This window comes from Excalfactoria chinensis, chromosome 3 (genome assembly GCF_039878825.1).
Source record: "Excalfactoria chinensis isolate bCotChi1 chromosome 3, bCotChi1.hap2, whole genome shotgun sequence".
Taxonomy (NCBI): Eukaryota; Metazoa; Chordata; class Aves; order Galliformes; family Phasianidae; genus Excalfactoria; species Excalfactoria chinensis.
In genome coordinates, this window is record NC_092827.1 from 61,837,322 (window position 1) to 61,858,167 (window position 20,846).

At 37.9% G+C, this 20,846-nt stretch overlaps 1 protein-coding gene across 2 annotated transcripts in view; it reads right to left on the reverse strand.

The window, feature by feature from the left end:
* UTRN (utrophin) overlaps positions 1 to 20,846 on the reverse strand; it is a 340,380-nt gene that overhangs the window by 247,424 nt on the left and 72,110 nt on the right. Inside the window, exons 8-20 of one of the 2 annotated variants that reach the window (XM_072330885.1) lie at positions 17,773 to 17,888; positions 17,017 to 17,180; positions 16,265 to 16,468; positions 15,041 to 15,222; positions 14,249 to 14,399; positions 12,970 to 13,089; positions 12,128 to 12,229; positions 8,003 to 8,110; positions 7,292 to 7,471; positions 5,493 to 5,662; positions 4,099 to 4,222; positions 2,541 to 2,628; positions 11 to 243 (exon numbers count right to left, since the gene is read on the reverse strand). In XM_072330885.1, the coding sequence (XP_072186986.1) occupies positions 11 to 243; positions 2,541 to 2,628; positions 4,099 to 4,222; positions 5,493 to 5,662; positions 7,292 to 7,471; positions 8,003 to 8,110; positions 12,128 to 12,229; positions 12,970 to 13,089; positions 14,249 to 14,399; positions 15,041 to 15,222; positions 16,265 to 16,468; positions 17,017 to 17,180; positions 17,773 to 17,888 (1,942 nt within the window). The remainder of the gene's footprint in view (positions 1 to 10; positions 244 to 2,540; positions 2,629 to 4,098; positions 4,223 to 5,492; positions 5,663 to 7,291; positions 7,472 to 8,002; positions 8,111 to 12,127; positions 12,230 to 12,969; positions 13,090 to 14,248; positions 14,400 to 15,040; positions 15,223 to 16,264; positions 16,469 to 17,016; positions 17,181 to 17,772; positions 17,889 to 20,846) is intronic. The other variant, XM_072330886.1, reaches the window with a different exon arrangement.

Consider the following 20,846-nt stretch of genomic DNA (forward strand, 5'->3'; position numbering starts at 1 on the left):
CCACACTTACCTGACACAAATCCTTCAGGACTGCTGAGGGCTGGGATGCTGAAGAATCATTTTTAAGCCAGTTCTCCTTTTCAACTATAATTTTCTCAAGCTCATTCATTTCCTTAAAGTATGCATTTATATCTTCCTGGTACTTCATCTTTCTGGCCAAATCTTCTAGATGCTGAACCACTTCTTTCCATCCTGACAATATTTTTTCCATCAGGTTTTTTAAATCCATTGCAGGAAGTCCCTCTAAAAAGATTATATAAATTATCACTGATTAATTGCAGCTAATTTTGATTAATAAGGCTTTAACCATTTATCTCTTCAGATACAGACAGGCGCACTTCTGGATTAACGTGCTAAAGGCTTCACTTACAAGTCAACAATCCTTAAAATGTATTACTAACAGTGTTTTAACTTTTGATTTCCACAACAGAAGTCATATTACACATAAGTAAAATATTCCGCTTTCCTTCTTTTCAGGTTTTCAGTTTTCAGTAATGTACTGACTCTGAAACTGTCACAAACTCTCTTCACCATTCAAATTTGTGTACATGTTGATTTATCAATTTAAATAACTCTATTTTTCCCCCACAAAGGTAAAAATTAATAACTAGGCAATATGAATAGCTAAAAAAGCAATCTGATGAAATTATTTCCCACTCTGTGACTACATGAAGCAATGTGCTACACCATCTTTCTGGTAAATCGATGTTTTACTTGAGGACACAGCACCATAAGCAAAAAGACTTCCCATCCACATGCATTCCACATTCTATTATTTCTTCAAGTGCCAGAAGCATCTGGCAATTTTCCTGAAGAAATTTCAGTCCAACATGTGTTCAAACAATACGTTCCTGCCATTGCACGCTTTTGAAGTTGATTTTGTATCTATATATACTTCTTTATACTATGCATATTTGGTTCATTTGAACTTCTCCGTTCTGTCATTTGGACTGGAGTACAAGGAGATACATATAGAGGAGTCAACCAATTTCTGTACTGTTTCAGCATAAATACAGCCCAGCATTTCATTCTGGGGAAGCCAGCCAGCTTCTACAAGGGCATTCAAAGGCTCTGCTCCATAGATCCTCCCACTGTCCATATGCCTGGCACATCTACAAAACGAAAGCACAGCAGCTGCAACCAGTCCTGTAACAAGAGTATTCAATGATCAGTCACTGCAACTATGGCAAGGCCTGTACAGCCAGAAATGGATGCATACACATGTGCCTGTACACAAGTACAGCTCAGCCTGGATTTGGAAAGAAGGACTGTAATTCCAAGTTGGACAAAACACACTAGCATACCTAACAAAGCTGGGGGACACAGATTGGTTACATTAGCCTTATTTTCTGTAGATTCCTACCTTTAAGGTAGCAAAAATTAGGAAGCAGTTTTTGCATCTTCTTTTCCACTGATACAAGCCAATTTTTCAACTATGCATTTTTTAGTAATATCATCAAATACTGGCTATTTAGCCACAATGTATCGCAGTTGATGGGTTTAGAAAAAGAGAAGAGTGAGCAAGAGAAGATCTTTGCCAAGGTTTGAAAACTAGGAAGAGCTACAAGTTTGTAATAATCCAAACTCCACACCAAATCTGCGGCTTCAAGACCATCAGTGTTTAGGAAATGACAAGTTATTTTAAACAGCTTCACCTGTATCAGGCAAGGAAGGAGGACCCAAGATGCTTAGCAGATTGAGGCATCCTAGCAAACAAACTGGATGGAAAAACGTATGGCAGTTGGGAGCTACAGTGGGAAATGGTACACAAAAAGGCAATAGCATCCTTTCACCAGTCTGAATATGACCAGTTACAGAAAGCTCACTAACAGTCAAATGCACAGCAGATCTATAAGATTGTATCTTGACAATCTGAATAGCTCTTTCGTGAAGAAAGTCACACTGCATTGATGAAGTTTAGTCATATTATGAAACAAGATTTTGGCAAGCCTTACAGATTCAGCTTTCCACAATTTTTCCAGGGATAAGTGTTTTAATTGACAATCAATCATTTTCTCAAGCATGTAGGCTTCTCTCTTGACTTTGAACTATAAATTCTGACTGTATCATCAAAACATCCTGTTTTTTTCAAAAATAGAGAAAACTATGAATAGAAACATACATACACACATTCGTCCAACTTAAATATGGTTTCAAGATTTCCACTTCAAGATAGTTCCATTATAAAATCTTATACTTAATTTTTGCACGTGATTTAAAATAAAAGTAACTCTTCTTCCTAAAGGCATGCAAATGCTAACATATTATTAAGGGTTGTTTTATTGACATAGGAGTAATTTCTTAAAAGTTTGCCAATGAGTATGCAAGCTTTGAGATAATAATAATAAAGCTTGTCTACAAGCTTTACTAGCAATTGCTGTGATTTGTTGCAATGACCAATGTCTCTGAAGGAAATAAAGTCGAGGGAGAGGAAAGGAATACGTTGCAGTGCTTAACTGGAAACAATATACGCTCCAGTATTATTTCCCAGCAAATCACCCAATTAAATCATGAAACAGAAAAACCTTCAGGTCTTTTACCTTTTCCCATTTGATCCAAAAGAATACGTCCACTTCGTTTCAGATCATCTAGCTTTTGGCTTTTTTCCACCTTCTCTTTTTCTATCACCTACAAATTGAACCCCAAAAGAAAATAGTTTCAGAGTTTCAGAGAGTGTTTTTATTTACAAGTATGTTATTTTCCCTCTACTGCCCAAAATGCATTCCAGCTCTTTCAAACAGGGAAGCTGGTTCTGTTTGCTTGTAAGCAAACACAAAAGATGGACCCAAGTATTAAACAAGCAAAAAGATGAGTACAATGACACTACAGCTGCTAAAGCTGTTGAAGACACCAGCTGTAACATTACACTTCTGATAAGAAAACTATTTGATGTGAACCTGTGTAAAAGACTTGAATATTCCCTCAGCTCTACACTGTCTACTGAGATTTCTGTCAGAAACTAACAGCGAACTGTTACCTAGAATTCCAGCAAAAACTACAGCATACTAGTACTCCCATTTCACTAAGCATTAGAACTTCACTCTCCTACAAGGAGGAATGCTACAAGGAAAATGCTACAAAACTACAAGGATTTTTTTTAGAGGAACAAGTTCCTCTCTCAAACATAAAAAATCCTTTTGAAATTAATGCCCAAGATTATTTCTCTGGTTTAGACTTCCAATAGTAAATTTTAAAGCAGCATGCATACATTTGCATAGTTGGGAAGAAAAAACATTGTCCTATCCACTTAGTGTCCAATCATTTAAAAACAGTGTTGTTTATGGGAACCTGGTATTCATCTTGGAGACTATTTTATAAATGGCTACAAGATTCTATAAAGCTTTATAAAGTATTAGGAAGGACTATTTTGTTTTTTATTTCATTTCCAACAGTACTATCATTCCAAACATTCCTACTGGCACCATTTTCCACTAGCACACTGAGAAGTAGGCTCCTTATAGATAACCTTAAGCATTGTCTTTGATTTCAAAACTAGGCCTGGATCCTGCTAAAGCTCCAGTAAGCCTTCATTAACGAAGTATGCCCTAGGACCAAAAAAGACAAGGACACATTCCTGAAATAGAAAGAACAGACAGAAGAATGGTTCATGGTTCCCACAAGTTATTGTAGGATTGTGTATCTTATTTGTCAAACCAGTGATACTTTACATGAGTTGTAACAATCACTGTTTGCTCTAAAATTAATTTCAGAAATTTTAAAAATTAAACCCTAAAAACATAACAGAACACTTTGGGCCCCGAGTGGGTGTCAAGTCCACCATCAGCCATGAAGCATGAAGCCAAAATAAACCGCTTTGTGGAAAACGTACTAATCTTGAAGATGTGGTTTTATCTCGATTCTGAAGCAAGCATTAGTTACACACGCATTTAAAATTTTCTTTGGATTGTGTGACCCAACACCAACAAAAAGCTGTGTCGAGTTAGTCAGATTTTCACATCTGGTCAGCTTGGAAGTATTTAACAAAAGGACTTAATCCCTATGAAGCATGTGGATCTGGTCACACCTCAAGCTGACAGCCAGCTTAAAGAAATAAAATATATTATTCACTAGAGAAAACTGTCCCGCTCCTCATTTTACCTTTAACTTTTCTTTCACGCTTGAAATGTCTCTCATCTTCTTGTACTCTTTGATGTCTGTGGCCTGAATGGCAGCTTTTGATTTTGAAATCCAGTTCAACAGCTCAGCACTTTCAGCATCAAACCTGGTTTAAAAGGTTAGACAATACTGGTATGGTCCCCTTTTTTTTTTTTTTTTCCTATTCTGTTGATTGTCTTAAAATCCTGAGTACATCAGTACTTTTGAAGAGTTCACAGTACTATCTAGTCTGAAGAAAAAACTAGTAGCATAGGTGTTAACTCATTGTAATGAATATGTGGTAATAAGTAAAAAAACACCACTATAACCACAAAAATACCCTCCCAAATCAACCAATATTGTACTAAACTTGAAAGAAGGACAGATCAAAGTCTCTACAGGCCACTATATCTTACTACAGTGGTATGACTTAACATGATGTGTAAATCCTCATGTGGAATAACAGTCTCAGAACAGATGCAGAACTTATTGTCAGACACTCAAAATTTTTGTGCAAAATTCCAGTTACTGGATATTTGTTGGTTTCAATGAATGTAACCATGTTCAGGAAAAAGCATCAGAGGAAAGTTTGACACAGTCTTTAATACAGTTTAAATTGCTTGCTATGATACAGCACTTGTTACCTCTCTAGAAAATGTGTCAAAAGTTTAAAGGAGTGGAATGACAAAAAAAATTCATTTTCTAAGGCAAATTCAAATAGCTAAATGATGAGTATGCAACATTTACCTTCATTTATCTTTAAAAGAATTCCTTTAGTTTTAGATATACTATTCATTGAAAGTACTGAAACACATTAGTAAAAAAATACATGTAAAAAAAAAAAAAAATCAGTCTCTTCAGACACACTTGTGAAAGGAGATGTGAAGGGAGTCTGTAATATCTTGTCTGTTGCTAAATACCAGGTAGACTTAACAGGTTTTTATAGTGTTCATTGCTTTGTTGTTTTGGTTTTTTTAATAGTTCCTCCTATATATTTTATGTAGACCAGAAATACACAGCAAATGAAAACACTTGGTCCTTTCACTACACTTTTTATCCCACGATGTGAAGATGTCTTTTTCCAAAGCAAAGTAAATAAAATAAATTTATCTTTCAGCAAAGGAGCTGAGGTACAAAGAAATGAAGACTAGCTTTTTTTGAAGGAAAAAACAAAGGAAAAGGAAAAAAAAAATCACCATTTCTGCTTTCTTTTAAAATTAATGGAAGCTGCAGCCTTCCTGTTACTTCGAAAAATCCCCACTCTTCATACTTCATAACTTCACAACTGCAGCTTAAGCATTCCTCACTTGCATAGAAGGAGATTCAGAACCCAAGACCAAGGAAAGCAAGCTTATGTATCTAATGGGTGAGGTAAAATGGCAGTGACATATACTTACCTTTTCTTTGCTTCACTATCCCCTGGGATTTGCCTTTTCTTTGGAGGTGGTGGTGGAGGTGATTCCTGCCTGGATTCTTTTACCACCACCTTTTCTTTTAGTGACACTGTTTCCACAGAAGTCTTCTGTGAAATCTGCGGCATCCCTACACTTCCTACAGCTTGAGTTACCTATACAAAATGATTTAGCAAAAAGGGTTAGATACCATTTTCTAACACAATCTGCAATTTGCTTGTTTGGCTCCTTTTAGTAAAAAGCCCTTTCATTCACTCCCACAAGTGACTGCAACTAGCCTTCAAAAAGTGCTCATGAATTATTGTTACCACAGATGCCAAAGCACTCCCAAGGAAAACACCATTATTCTCATTTTACAGATGGGAATTATGCACCAAAATTCTCCCTTCAATGAGAATTTTATGCTAGCACAAGTGAATTTAAATCAACACAATCAATTACCTGTATATTTTCTTCCACAACTGCTTGGTTCATTTATAGAAAGAACCAAGGTCCTTGTGTTTATTAACATACAGTTCTTTATCTGGTACACATCCTCCACAAAATAAAACATGCAACTTAGAGCTGGCACAAAGACTAGGTGACCTAAAAACTAATGTATAAACTCACTGAAGTCAGCAGAATCCTTCCACATTCTTCCATATGTTATAGAATAAGACTCATGGGAATTATTCTGTACGTTCTAGCTAAGCATGTGCTTGATATTTGGGGGGAGTGAATGGACAAGCACAGGATTTAGCACTCTTCAATTCACTGACTCAAAAGCAAGAACAAAGTAAGGCTGAAATGGAACCTACTCATAGATCACACAACTCGTTCACTATGTACTATATGCACTGCAGCCGCCACCATAATAACTTTTCAATATCACAAAAAATAGGCACGACACATAAAACTGTCAAACAAAGTTCTCACAGAAGTCAATGGGAGTTGAATCTAAATGAAATATGAGCAAGCACTCAAAATACTAAAATAAACACTTACCAATCCAGCTTGGCTGTCATCCTTACATATCAAACAAACAACTGCTCTGATTTCAACAGATAAGAAATCGTACCGACAGAGCATAAATGCCTCTACAACTTCCATTTATTTATTTGTTCTGAGTTTTGGGTCTTGTCTTTGTTTTCTTTAAGTATGAGATTTAGTCCAGTCCTAGAACCCTTACAAATGTTTTAAAGCATTTGTATTGATTGAAAATACACAGCCTGCTTTACTCACCAGAAAAAAAATAAAGCTTAATCTTCCTGAGAAAGGAGTAACAGTACTAGTCAGGTTAACAACTTGTTTTGAAAACAAAAAACTAAAAACCCAGACATCTTTCCCACAGATAAAAACAATATGAAAGAGAATTCACCGACCTCTAACTAGATGCCAAGAACTCGCCTTAACCCTTTTTGCTCACAGTATCAATAATTTGTTTACATAGTGTATGGGAGATTGGTAATCACAGCCTGAAACTGTGATTAATCAGCTGAGGCAAGTGTGGGGTCAGCTGTGGGAGCACAGGTGAGAGTGATGTAGCTGTGCTTCCGGAAGGGGTGGAGCTCGACTCCATCACCTCTGAGACCTCATTTAAGGGCTGACTCCCACTGAGGTGGCATCTCTTGGAGATTGCTCTCCAGTGAGGACTGCCCCAGCTTCTTCGGCTAAGGCACCACCACTGGTGAGTTTCCCTTTGCTTATTACTTCTGTACATTTGTTACCGTCTTTGCTACCATCTGTATATTAACAACCAATACACATATCTAACCAGATTAAAAAAACAGAGCATAAATAAGTACCTGATTAGAGTAATCCTCAAGCTTCTGAACCAAACTGTCCCACCTCTGAGTTAGTTCCTCTTGATCGTGGTCAATTTGATTGGATGCTCTGCTATTCCCAAGTATTTGGGCCACATCCTGACCTAGCTCATTCAGCTGGTCTAGCGTCTGTCGTTTCATACCCATGTCCTCTTTCAAAATCTGGGGTTAAAATAAAATATTAAAACATTACAGTAGGTATTCTGCCACTTCTTGGACTTTAATTCCATGAACAATTGTGCCACCTAAGCCAGATGCAGCATAGGTTTCTTGTGTAACAAAACATTAAGGATACACTTAAGAAAATCACATCCCTGAAAAAGCTATTAATCTGCTACAGCTCTCGAGTTACAGTTACAAATGATTATTTAAAGCATAACCTGTATCAGTGCATTAAGAAACAAACACACACATCACAACTTGGAAAACACAGCTGCCTAGAGGACTACAAGACTGTAGAACATTCCAAAAACAGGTTAGCAGTTCCAAAGTAGGTCACGCCAACCTAGAACGACCATGGAGAGAGTTGTACGCAGATTTTTAAAATTCAAGTGAAATAATCTGACAAGGAGAGATTGTAAGTCTGGTTTCCAGGTTAAAAATACATTCACAGCTCCTACTGGAGTTGAACTCATAACTTGCCATTCACTGAAACTCAGATTTGAAAGGATAGATCAGAATACAAATACTCACTGCTAGCTTTCGAACATTCACACTCAGATCTATTTGGTCTCTGAAGTTGCTTGTCTGGACCTTACTTAAGGCATCTTCTTTCTCAGTTAACCAAGCTTTCAATAGGCACTGCAGATTATAAGGAAAATAACAGAACATGCCAAGTTTGTCAAACAGCTATTGACAATTTCTTCTTTAAGGTCTTTACATCTCAAACACAGTTCTAAAGTTCCTACAATTTCAGTTCATACATTTTAAAAAATACTACATTAAAGGGGGACAAAAATATCAGATTGGAAAATTAAGTCATGCTTTGAGGTGGGGAAAAAATAAAATCTAATCAATACAATCAGAGAACGCACATTTTCCAAGTTATTCATATAGCCAAAACATCCACTATAGAGCAGGACTTATAAATTAAATGTAACCTAACTGCACGTACGCTTGCTTTCATTCTCCACCCTTCTTCCTCTGAGATTCAAAACCAGCCATTACAAACATTTTTCTCACAGAAGTTACATTGTCAATTCAGAGCTTTTTTAGCCCAGACAGTCATAGACTAATGTTTATTAGTTACCACTGTGTTTATTAAACCTACTTCCAGTTGCAAAATAGCTTTAAACGCTACCTCATTAACTCCTGAAAGGTGGGGCAGTCTTCTCTGGGGATTACTAGCTCATGGCAAAGCAAGAAAGCAAGTTATTAACTTTTTTTCTAGGAAATCTCTCCTGAGTGTCACTCAAGCCACACAGTACACCTATGGAAACTCCAGCAGTAACCCAGAATCAAACAGAAGGAAGGATCTTGCAGATTTTGTATTATTTTGTCACTACTACACAGCTATGCCATAGACTTCAATACATAGCTTTTTCCTCAATTAAGCTTAGTTGCACACTGCTACCCGTCTATGTTGAAGAAAAATAAATTAGAATGATGGAACAAGGCTGACAGTTTTTTTTTCCATTGAACAACACACTTTACAACAGACGGTCGTTTCTCAATCTAGCTTTGGCCTAGAACTGACTACAGCAACTTCCGGGCCAAAGGGTGAAGGCAGGTTTTTTATTGTCACTGTATAACAATGTGCAAAATGTACAGGCAGAAATGTTATACTGGTGGAAACACCGTAAAGGCTGGGAGAACAACACATACTCTTTCTGTGGAAAAACTGAGCTGCCAACCCAGCCAACTGACTTTACGCATAACAGAGGAGCTTAGAAATCCTTCAATGTATACAATTAACTTCTGCTGAATCAGCAGTCGAAGATAACTCCTTAGGAAACTGAAATATAATTATCACAGCGCTGAGAAATATCTGGCAATGATGGAGGAATTTGTTTCCCAAGTGGTGAGAATTGTGTTGAGTTGGCAATGTGGTTTTCAAAAAAATTTCTAGGCAGCCACAAAAAGGCTTAAGCATCAACGCTGTTTATCACTCCGCATGGCTAACTGAAATGGAGATATGTTTTAGGTATTACTCTGTTATTGAGATGTTTTAAGCGGTTTCAAATTGAATTTTTTGGTATGTTACTTAATAGAAATCTGTAACCCAAACCTGAGAGTAATAAATGCGTTGTATCAACTCAAAAAATTACTTCAAACACAGGTTGACCTGAACCAGCTAAAATGAACTTCTACTTCCTGATTACTTGATATCCGATGTTCTACATTAAACAAGAATGGAAGGCTTTGTATTTTTTCAAAGCAATATAGTTACATGCAATTTAAAAACTGAAAAAAAAAAAAATCTGAGAAAAATCTGAGAGCCAAGCAGAAGCTGACACTCTCAATAGTTTTATAACAGTCAATAAATGACTATTTTTCCATGTATAGTAAATAAGGGTGGAAAAGGGTAGAAAAAATGTTCACATAGGGTCATCAAAACAGCAGTTGCAGTCAGTACCTTGACATAAGGAGGAAAGCTTTTTGGGAATTCCTTATTTCTCAGTTCAGTGTCTAACCTCGCTCAAGAGTTATCAGAAAACGTTAGCACACAGTTTTCTATATATACATACATGTATGCTAAGACAGTATTTCAAAGTTAGAAATACGTGGTATTGGATACGTCAGAACTTGAACCTTCAATATATATTAACAACGAGGATCATATGAGTCACATTTTTGGATCAGCAATACTACTGTAGATAGATACAGGAGGGGTCAGGGAGAAACACATTAGCAACCTAAAAAATGCTGACAAAATATCTGTCAAAGAAACCAGGTTTTAACTGATAGCAACAACAACAACTGTATCATCAGCACAGTACGATTTCTTCCAAATGTCTAAACACACTGGTTACTGCAGAGTTTAAACAATGGATTACAGTGATAAATGCCATTATTTAAGAAAACATAACAACATAAGTAAAAACTTCAAAGGAAAACTCATCAAATATCATTTTGGCTTTTTTTAGGATGATAACAGCTAATTCATGTTTTAGTAGTGTATTGGTTGTTAATATACAGATGGTAACAAATGTACAGAAGTAATAAGCAAAGGGAAACTCACCAGTGGTGGTGCCTTGGCTGAAGAAGTTGGGGTGGTCCTCACTGGAGAGCAATCTCCAAGAGATGCCACCTCAGTGGGAGTCAGCCCTTAAATGAGGTCTCAGAGGAGGTGGAGTCGAGCTCCACCCCTTCCGGGAGCACAGCTACATTACTCTCACCTGTGCTCCCACAGCTGACCCCACACTTGCCTCAGCTGATTAATCAGAGGTTCAGGCTGTGATTACCAATCTCCCATACAAGTAGTATTCAAGGTCCACCAACAATGTACAGTATCAAAGCAAGAGAAAACTCACAATGCCATCTTCTTTACAATTTAACTGTTTACCTAGACTCAGCAAGCTGACAGAAGCTGCATGTTTCACCACACTAACCTGTGTACCAGCTTGTGCCCATTGCCCCTTGCCCTGTTGCCAGGCAGCTCCAAAAAGAGCCTGGTTACATCCACTTGACTCGCACCCATTAGGTATTTACAAGCATTGGTAATATCCCCTCATTCTTTTCTTCTCCAGACTGAATAGTCCCAAGTTTTTCAGCCTTTCCTCATAAGAGAAGACACTCCAGGTTTCTCCTAGTCATCTTTGTGGCCCTCTGCGAGACTCACTCCAGAAGTTTCCTGCCCTTCTTGAACTGAGGATCCCAAAACCAGACACAGTAATCCAGATGTGGCCTCACCAGCAAAGCTCAACATAAGCCGCCAGTTCACTCGCATTCCAGGATGTCAATCATATCCTGGGCTGCATCTAAACTAGCACAGCTGGTACACCAAGGGAAGTGACTGTCCCACCTTCCACTATGCTCCCATGAGACTCAACCTGGTGTACTGGATGAAGTACACCCAGACAAGAACTTCATGGAGCAAGTAAAGAGGAGGACCACAAGGACAGTCAGAGCACCTGTCCTACAAAGAGGGGCTTAGAAAGTTGGGTTTGTTCAGCCTAGATAAGAGAAGGCTGCAGGGAGACTTCACTGAGGTCTTCCAGTACCTAAAAAGGGCCTATAAGAAAGCTAGAAAGTGAATTTCAACAAGAACATGCAGTAACAGTTACATGGGTAATGATTTTAAATCAAAAGAGGGTAGGATTAGACTGGATATGAGGAAGAAAATTTTTACTACGAGACTGCTGATGCACTGGAACATGTTGCCCAGAGAAACTGTGCATGCTCCATCCCTGGGGGAGAGAGAAAGCTTTGAGAAACCTGATCTAGTGGAAGCTGTCCTTGCCTGCGGCAGGAGGTTTGGAAGTAGACTATCTTTAAGGCCCCTTCTAACCATACTATAATTAAAGTTCTGACAAAGATTCAGAGAGTAGTGACTATAATTTTTCTTACTTTGTAGAATTCATTGAAATAGATGAATATAAAGTAACAGAATTTTCAGAAGTACTAAATCCCACAAGAACATTAAATAGCTACCTTCAAAACTGTTTTATATGGAGGCATACGTTTTCTTGCTAAAAGTTGAGTAAATATTTGCACTGCACTGTTCAAGACATATTGGGAACCCAAACAGTAACCGAAATTCTAGTTCTTTACAGCTATTTCGTGAGATTTTGTTAAATCCCACTGAGAGATACTTTATGAAATAAAAAATAAATTTCAAAAACTAAAAAACTGCTGTGGTTAACCCGCAGATCTCACCTGCTCTTCTAGCAGCTCCTGCCATAAAAGCTGAATTTCTTGCAATTTGACTCGTCTTTCCTCAGTCCAACGGCAAACCGCTGTCCACCGCTCACCCAGCTTCTACAAAAGCAGGAAACATTCATGAGTATTCACAAGCCTCACAAGGAAATCCAAAAAATCAGATATTAAAAACAATAATAATAAAAGATTTTTTCACAGTAACCCCTTTCCATACAGTAATTACGTTATTGCCACTAGCTGCCATTGATATACTGCACAAGGCTTAAGGTTAGTTTCAAGAGCACACACTGAACTTAGGGAGCTATATGACTGACCTCAAAAGGAGCAATTAAAACATCATGAATTGCATTTTAATTGACCCTTTTTTCTAAATGCTTCACTAGGGATACAGCCTAACTCAAAAGAAAAACAAAAAAAAAATACACCAGGAAAATAATTCATACAGTATTTCCTAGATCAATTCTATTCACGACTTTATGTATTTTTCCACCAAATTATAACTCTCTGATGAAAATTGCCTATATGAAATAAATAATCGCACCGTGCGTTTCCCCATTTTAGTGCACCCGTTGAAAAGATGCATCACAAAAATGCATAAGTCGCTGGGGATGCAAGCAGCTTAACTCATAAGGAATTTAGTCTGAAAGCCAAAGAACTTTCACAGGTTTTATGGTGAGCAAGTTTAATAATTCTTCACATTAATTTTACATTTAAAACCGTATTATTTAAAATTGTTTTGTAGGACAAATTGTCTTTAAGCACAAACCTTTTGATTAGCGATTATATGCAAATATTTTAAATGTGTGCAATTAAAATAAAATGAAACACTAACACTTTACCTGCAATTGTTCCTCCAGAATAGCTGTTGCACCCTCCCCGCTGCTTTCATCAACGATGACAACCATATGCGTTAGAGAGTTTACCTTCACTTGTTCTGCCTCTAGGTCACTTTGCAAGCTCTAGAAAACACATCACTGATTACAAACTTCAAATATTCAGCAAGACTGCTAGAAAATAATCTAAAACCCTTTTGTTAAAATACTGGAAAACAAAGAAATGTTTTTGAAAGTACGCGCCATTGCTGTCTAGAAGAATTATATGACAGCTGCACTGAACTTCTATACATCTGCTATAGAGAACTTACCCTTTTATACTCGCTTAACAATATATGTATATATTTCTGGAATACATATGTCTCATGGGAAAAACACTATGAACATTTAATAGTTGGCATTTTTCAAAAGCTAAGTACCAAATAAAATAGACACAGACCGATACCTATCAATTGCAAAATGTACACCATTCCAATTAGTTGAAAATAATCTGTACATTTAAATCTTCATGTAACTTCTGGCAGCCAAGCTTCTGGTTAAAGCCTACCTCTCAAATAACTCTGCCATAGCCATATGCCTTTAAAGTACTGTAAATATTACTTTCCATCCCAGAAAATCTTATGCTACTGTATGATCAACAGATCTTTGAAGACAAGAGCAAAGAATGCAAGCGTGGGACAAGAATTTACACAGGCTAAGAATACTTAGCAATTCTTGCCCTGTGAGGTATGCCCCGAGTCAGGCAGAAGGTCAAACCTCAGCACTGACTGCAAAAAGCCAAAGCTGCAAGCATGACAAATATTAAAAGGCCATCTTTCAAAAAACCACTGCAGGCTAGAAAGGAGAGACTCCTATCCAGAAGCTTAAGTGAGAATCATACCAATTCAAAACTGTTGTACACAGAGAGTAGCATCTATACACCTCCTTAGGATGCAATCTCTGTAATAGCAGGGACTAGAATTGAGAGGTCATTCCTGATACTTTTGACTCCCACATTATTTTAAGTGGCTAAACTCAAGTATGCCTTAGCAAAGCTTGACAGTCATTGAATGTTATTACATTCAATGACATATGATATTACAATGCATTTCATACTGTCTCTTATACTAACAGTTCACCTGGAAAGGCTTCATTTCTTGCACAAAGCAAAGATAAAACAGTTTCTCCTATATTCACCAGTACTAACATGTTACACAATGTCCAATCCCTTCCAGTCTCATCCTCATCCTTTAAAAAACTCCTCAGCTAAGGAAACCTTCCAATCAATTACAGAAGAAAGGCTCACTTTGTGTTCTTCCATCTGTTTTTGAAGGGCCTCTAAATCTTCAGCTAAGAGTTGAGATTCCATCTTCTGAATGCGTTCTTCTGTAACTGTCAGCCAGTCGGACAGCTGCTGCAACTGCTTCTTCTGTAGTTCCATCAGCATGTCATGCAGGCTGCAGGGGAAATACAGGGGAAATACAGGCAGAGTCATTTCAGAAACAGTCTCCCCAGGGATACAGACTAAGTTCTACTTACTAAAGGAAAGACACACCGCCATTCATAAACTAGTTAAGTAACATTAAATAATAGTGAATTCTGCAATTTATACCACTGACTGCTTTGAAACTGTAATTTGCTGTTACCAAGAACCACTGCTGAGAGCTGCAGTCTGTTTATTCCTTGATATGTACCTCTGAGTTTGATAACGCATTGGTGGGAAAAAATTCCATTAGCTGCTCTTTAATTCTGGAAACACATTCACATCTACTGTATCTTTTATTCAGGAACTTAAACTACTGAAAATATTAAAAAACACGTTTATGTAACTACTGCATGTAGAGACCATATATTTAGTATGGTACGCTTATATAACATAAGTTTTAAAATACTCTGACTTCAGAATCCAAGAAAAGTTGTATCCATTTCCTCTGTTTATGTCGGAAAGTATGAAGAGGATGGACTTCAGAATTAACTTTTCAGTTTGGGACACAAAAAAAGTATCCTACAAAGTGGATGAAAAGCAATTCCTCTGAGATGTCATACGCAACAGAAGCCAGTCCTGCAGCTTTAGGAGAGGTTGTGAGGCATGACTCACCGGGACTGCCTGTCCATGCTCTCCACCCTGAGCTCCTCCCAGCGGGAGTTCAGCAGCAGCATTTGTTCCTGAATCTCAAATTCCTCTTCAGGTGACAGATTTCCCTGTGCCACCAGCTGGTTCCCAGCCTGCAGGACACTGCCCACACTGCTTTGGTGTGCAGTCAGTTCCATCATAAAAGCCTGGAAAACAGTACAAGCAGGCACATCACTGATCTGTGAGCTCCTTCTCAGGAGTCTGCATTTCTACAGTCTTTGAACAAATGCACCAACTAATCTGAAGTGTACCATAAGCATGTACATTGAACTCTGGAAGTTATTAACTAAAATGCATATACTTAGTGAAAATCCAGAACACCTCTTCCTTTTGTTCGCAGTTTCAAAAGTTCATATTGGCCTGTAATTATATTTTAGATGAAGTTGTATACAGTAAGCTGACATAGTAGAAAACTAAAACATCTAACATGATACTTCAATCTTTTAGCAACATTAGAATATTTGTTCTGACTTTGGACAGAACCAAAACAAAGTAGTTTACAAAAAAAAAAAAAGCCCACAAAAAAAACAAGAATTCAGAAGTAATAAACACATTTCTGAAAACTATTCTAATCCAGACAGAGAGACCATTGAATTAAACTGAAATGATTATCAATTTCACAGCAGATAACACTGGGCAGACCAGGCTTTTCAGAAGCTGGCAGAGAATTGAGAATCAGACTGGATTAGACTGGTTTTGTAATATGGATACTGCAAGAGGGGCACATGTTGCCCAGAGAAGCTGCGAATGCTCCATCACTGGAAGTGTTCAAGCCCAGATTATATAAGGCTCTCGGAAACTTTATCTAGTAGAAGGTGTCCCTGACAATGACAAAGGTGTTGGAACTAGATTGTCTTTAAGTTCTCTTCCAACCCACCTGTGACAATGACACCAGTGAGCCAGTCTCAGAAAGTCAACTTAAAAAAAGTTTCAAAACCTGCTATACTGCAAGTTTCTCTTAGGAAGATCTGCTTTACTGCCAAATGAACAATTATTTGTCCATTCAAAACATATACATATACAGAGTTACATGTGCTTTTAATTTACCAAGACAAAAGAAACAGACCAGCAGTATTTTGATAAGGACTAAATAACAGAAGTTTTGCAGCCCTTACAAACAAAGACAACAAAACAAACAAACAAAAATCCTAAAACCATGAAATAACTTAAGAAAAGCTTACTGCTTACTTCATGGGTGGCAAACTGCTCTTTGACCTCTTCAACATCACCAGATATTTCTTCCTGTTCCCGAAATGCATCCTCAGCTGACAGCAACCACGTGAGGACTTCTTCCAGAGCAACTTGGTAGCTATCCAAGTCCATGTCCACCTCTGTCACTGTGCTGGGGGTTTCTGCTCTAGAACTGCTCTGCTCCTCTTCAAGTGCCCCAGCCTAAGTAGCCAAGAGAAAAGTGACATCTTCAAAAAGCTGAAAAGATGCTTTAAAAAATGATACTAAGAACAACTAAGATCCTTTTCAACCCTTCATAAAACTTTAAAGCTGTTAGGTACATTTCTAATGAGAGGGGACAACAGAATGTGGATAGAGAACTTTAATTTTATTCATTTAACAGGGCAGCGGACTCCCCACGGAAATAAATATCCACCAAACCCCACCGCGACTAGTAGCCCTGCTGCTAACTCTGTTGCAATTTCAGGCTACAACTTCACATGATAAATAAGGAAAATAAACTAAATGGACAAAACACACAGAATGTGGATGTAACTTTCTACCTCAGCGAAAAGGAATATGTACACGAATCAGGAAAGAAAAAGGAAGATAAAGTCAATGAAGGCATTCAAAAAGATGGCATGATTTTTCATATTTTTCCCAATTATGTTCAATAAGATAGAAAGCATTTTGCAGGGAACTGACAAGCCTGAAGATCAGCTAAAATAACAACCCAAGAAGACACAGCCAGGCTTTGATAAGAAACATGCCTGCTTCAAGTTGAATTCTCCATCTTCACATTCCTGCTTGAATCTCCTTGGAAGGGTCTCCACTTCCCGAATGTCTTCCATGGTGACTTGCTTAGGAAGGACCTCAAACAAAGATGTTAAATACATGATAATAGACTTTTTGTCTGGAAGTGGTACAGCAACATCTGCATTAACAAAAAAGGGAAGAGGGATTAATAAAGAAACTGCTTTCCTAATTCATTACACAGAATACAGTTAAGACAATAATACTTCACATACAGAGTAAAGCATCTTCAGATTCACTTCAAAACAGAGTGACAGCTCAGGATTTTAAGAAAAGGCCGCACAAGTTTCCTGACGAGAGTTCACAGTAAGGTATTCACAGCATTGACAGCTACTGTTACATGCAGTGTATATAACAAAGAACAAAAGATCACAAACACTGAAGCTATCCCATTCTGCAGAGTGCTCTAGTTCATCAGGAAAGTCTATTTACAATAGAACCCCCTCGTAAAATAAAATCTGTACATGTTCCTGTATGCTGCCTCCGAAGGGTAAGACAGTCTGAACCTTAACATTCAACATAGCTGAAACACACATATACAAGCATACTCTTTCCCTACAATTTACATACTTTTAACTTCAAATTTAAGGGACTGAAACAAAATACCACTGCACAAAATTGCTGAAATTTGTAGTAACAGTAAAGGTCTATATAAGCATTTTCTTGAAAAGCTCAAAAAGCTTCAAATCTCAAGTAGCATAACTATATTGCACCTTCAGGATCCAACAGTTTCTCAATTCCCAGGTGGTTTTTGGCTATGCTGAAAGCATGTTCCAGTCTCTCAATCGGAGACATCATTATAACTTTATCCCAGCTGAAGAACTCAGGTCTGAAAGCAAAAAAACAAAACAGAAAAAAAGAACAGTGAATTTAATCTAAATGTAAAGACTCATGCCATTCAGAATTTTAAGTTATAGAAGATGAGGTTGCCACATAAGTAATATGAACATGAACATACATACAAAAAACAAATCCCAGTGTATTCACAAATGCAGAAATACAAAAATATACTGGCAATCACAAACAGCTTAAGTGACCACATGTCCACAGCGCCATCCACATTTCATTCTTACATATACTAATTATAACTAGAGTCTAAGGACTAATAACAAGAAAATAAGTAAATTCTGTGTTTCAAATTTCTTCTGCAACCAATTTTCTTCAATTCTTTCTTTTTACAGTGTTATCCCCACTATGGGGTTTTTGTGTCAGGCCACGCCATGTAATCAAGAGTCACTCTACTCTGTTTCTAGAGAGCCTCACTCCAAACTTGTGATTTAATTCAGTAACCAGCCGAAACCATCACAGCCAGGAACAGGAATCTCCACACCTGCTAACTTACCATGTCACTTGGCCTTCCTCCCTGCTTTAAAAAAATAAATAAATCTGAAGCATTCATGAGTCACACCATGAATTAGACCAACATGTAGATAGATTTACAGCACCAGCAGCCCAGCACCCTTCAATTTCCATTAGCATTAACCAAACCATATCTCCAGCCCAGCTGTATACCCAAAAACATACCAGTAGATCTAAGTGGTAAAGAGCAGAGATTATGGAGTAAGAAAAAGCATCAGCAAAGAGGGCCCCCTCCCACTGCTATCTATACCCACAGGGCATGATGAGTGCTGCAGCAACACAGCCATACAGCTACAAACCATTAAAATACTTTACATTCCTCTGTATAGTGGCTTCTTGTCAAAATACTGCTATTGATTCTGCATTCCACAGAAACTGGGGAGGAAGAAATGGGATTGCCTTCAGTTCTTTTAATTCTTATTTCAGTTATAAATTGACCTGAGAGTATTTTTTTAACATCTGTTGGATCATCACACTTAGTGAAATAGAAAGGCCGTAAACCAACAGGGTCTGAGGAGCAAAAAGCCAGAATAAAAGCTGGGACAGGGGGGCAAGTATGTAAAGCTCCTAATACAAGCTTATGGAATACTGTACTTCAATGCAAGAAGCAAAAGACAGCCACACAGATTCACGAAGTTTCATAAGAGACTTTTACTTTGAAAAACACTTTGCAATAAATGTATTGTACATGCACTAACTGCCACAGTAATGCAAATTCTAATAGAATGTAACCTAGGTATTGACCTAGGAGCAGAAAAAAACTGTACCAAAGAACAGAACTCAATTCAATGAAGAACTTGGCTAATAATAGGAAATGAAAGGGACTAACACAATACAATGTTTTATGTCCCATTAATACTGAGAGTGTTACAAAGTTATTCAATATTGCAACCAAGAGGTAAAACTATTAAGAGACTGTTCGTAGACATACAGAGAAAAGAGAGCTACTAAAGCTCTTAATAGGAACCACAAGAATTCCCTTACATTAAGCGTCCAAGGACAAAACGAAATAAAAAACACAATACTGAAAGTATTCCTTAGGCAGGGAGGCAATACTGATCCAGGTAAGCTAAGCAGCTTTGCTGTCCTACCAATTCTGCAACATGACTCAATCCCTTTGTTTCCTGCAAAGGTCTTTTACAGGTTCTCCCTTTCAAAGGCTGCCTAGATTTAAAGCCAGCTCAAGACATGGGGAAGTGTGGGGAAAATGGTGCTTTGCTTAAAGACTGCCGGTGTTAAGAATTCCAAGCTTGCCAGGTTCCCAGAAGAGGGTATAAAAGGCTCAAAGGAACAGCAGAGAGACAGCTAACTATGAGGTTTTCCAAAGCCAGAGGAAAGTACAGTCATGCAAAGGTTTTATCAGGTACTTTCACTACATAGCAGTGCTTTGGAAAAGACAGCTCACAGATTTCAGAACCCAGAAAGCCCAAGCAGAGAGTCACGGGGCATAAGGTCCACAAACAGCCTAAAGCTGATCTTACTAATTCTGTCCTTCTCAGTAACACGAGTCTCACCTGTGTCTAAAGCTGGTGCTCTCTCTAAGACAAAGCTTTACATTCACTGGCAGAGCTATGCCTTCACAGATAATTACACTGACAAGAAAACTACCTGTAAAGATCACACCTTGTTCACACTTCTCACAGTATCAACTCCAGCGACTCCCATAAGTATTTCTCTGCCTTTCCAAAACATCTCTTCCAAACTTTCAGAAGCCCTCTGAATACACATACGCTCTCCATACATGCGTGAAGGCTGAACACCAGCCAGACCCTGAAGACACAGGTCCAGGCTGAAGATCAGAGAACATGGGCTTTGTGAACACTTTACAAACACCCAGAATATTGGTGCCCAGAATATTTATACCCAGAATATATGAACTATTTGATATGACAGCTACCTGGTGGCTAGGAAGTAATATCATCATGCCATTAACATGCCGAACATTCTTCTTCTCAACAACACATGCAGAGAAGTTGCCCTCCTGAAAGTGCTGAATACAAAGTCCTTCAAGTAACATATATTGAAAACCTAAAAAGAGCCACAAAGCTCATCTTTCTCAAACCTTCATTTTGAAGCTTCTGTACTTTCCTACTGAAGTGATATGGCAAGGTGAAGGAGTTTTTCCCATTGCGTGGGAGGGAAGAAAAAATGAAGAAAGTGCAAGGAGAAGCAACATAACTGATAGAGATCAATCAATATAGATATTCATTCAGCATACCCTCTGTACAGTGGGTACCTCCGTAGGATGTAAATCCGCTCAGTGAGCGTGCATGCAAGAATTGTGAGAGTTGCATTGCTGCCTTGGCTTTGTTTTTGGCAAGGGTCCAGAGGTATCTATGCATTGTTATTGCTACTACAACAAAAAGGAACTACTGAAACAGCCTAGAAGCCTACAAATGCTCAAACACAAAGACACAAACAACAACAA